This window comes from Penaeus monodon, chromosome 25 (assembly GCF_015228065.2).
Source record: "Penaeus monodon isolate SGIC_2016 chromosome 25, NSTDA_Pmon_1, whole genome shotgun sequence".
Taxonomy (NCBI): Eukaryota; Metazoa; Arthropoda; class Malacostraca; order Decapoda; family Penaeidae; genus Penaeus; species Penaeus monodon.
In genome coordinates, this window is record NC_051410.1 from 4,294,224 (window position 1) to 4,294,646 (window position 423).

At 29.3% G+C, this 423-nt stretch overlaps 1 protein-coding gene across 2 annotated transcripts in view; it reads left to right on the top strand.

Annotated features, from left to right (window-relative positions):
• LOC119589503 (protein tramtrack, beta isoform-like) overlaps positions 1-423 on the top strand; it is a gene marked incomplete in the record, with an annotated part of 31,910 nt that overhangs the window by 3,165 nt on the left and 28,322 nt on the right. For both annotated transcript variants that reach the window (XM_037938104.1, XM_037938103.1), the window contains 1 exon segment: positions 67-182. In XM_037938104.1, coding sequence (XP_037794032.1) covers positions 102-182 — 81 coding nt within the window.

Genomic DNA, 423 nt, shown 5'->3' on the forward strand with positions numbered 1-423 from the left:
TTTTTCTTGTTATATTTTCCCAAATATCTGCAGAAAAAAAAAAATCTAACATTTTTTCTTCCTCAGGTTTATATGACCTTCCCATTATAACATTAGTGAAAATGGAGGCTGAAGTGTTAGCACTAAAGTGGAACAACCATCAGAGTATTTTTTACCACATCATCAGTGGGTTGCGGACAAAGGTTTGTTTACCATCTGTCTCTTTCTGATGTGCATTGTTTGTTGATTTCTTTTATTTCAGTTGTATTGTTTACTTGATAACCATTTCTTATTTATATCTGTTCCTTTCTCCTGTGCATTATTTGTTGTTTCTTTTATTTCAAATGTATCATAGAATTATTAACTTTTTCTTATTTATATCATGAGATTGATGATTTAGTGTAGTATTAATCAGCATATTCATGAGTTATCTTTTTGAATTCC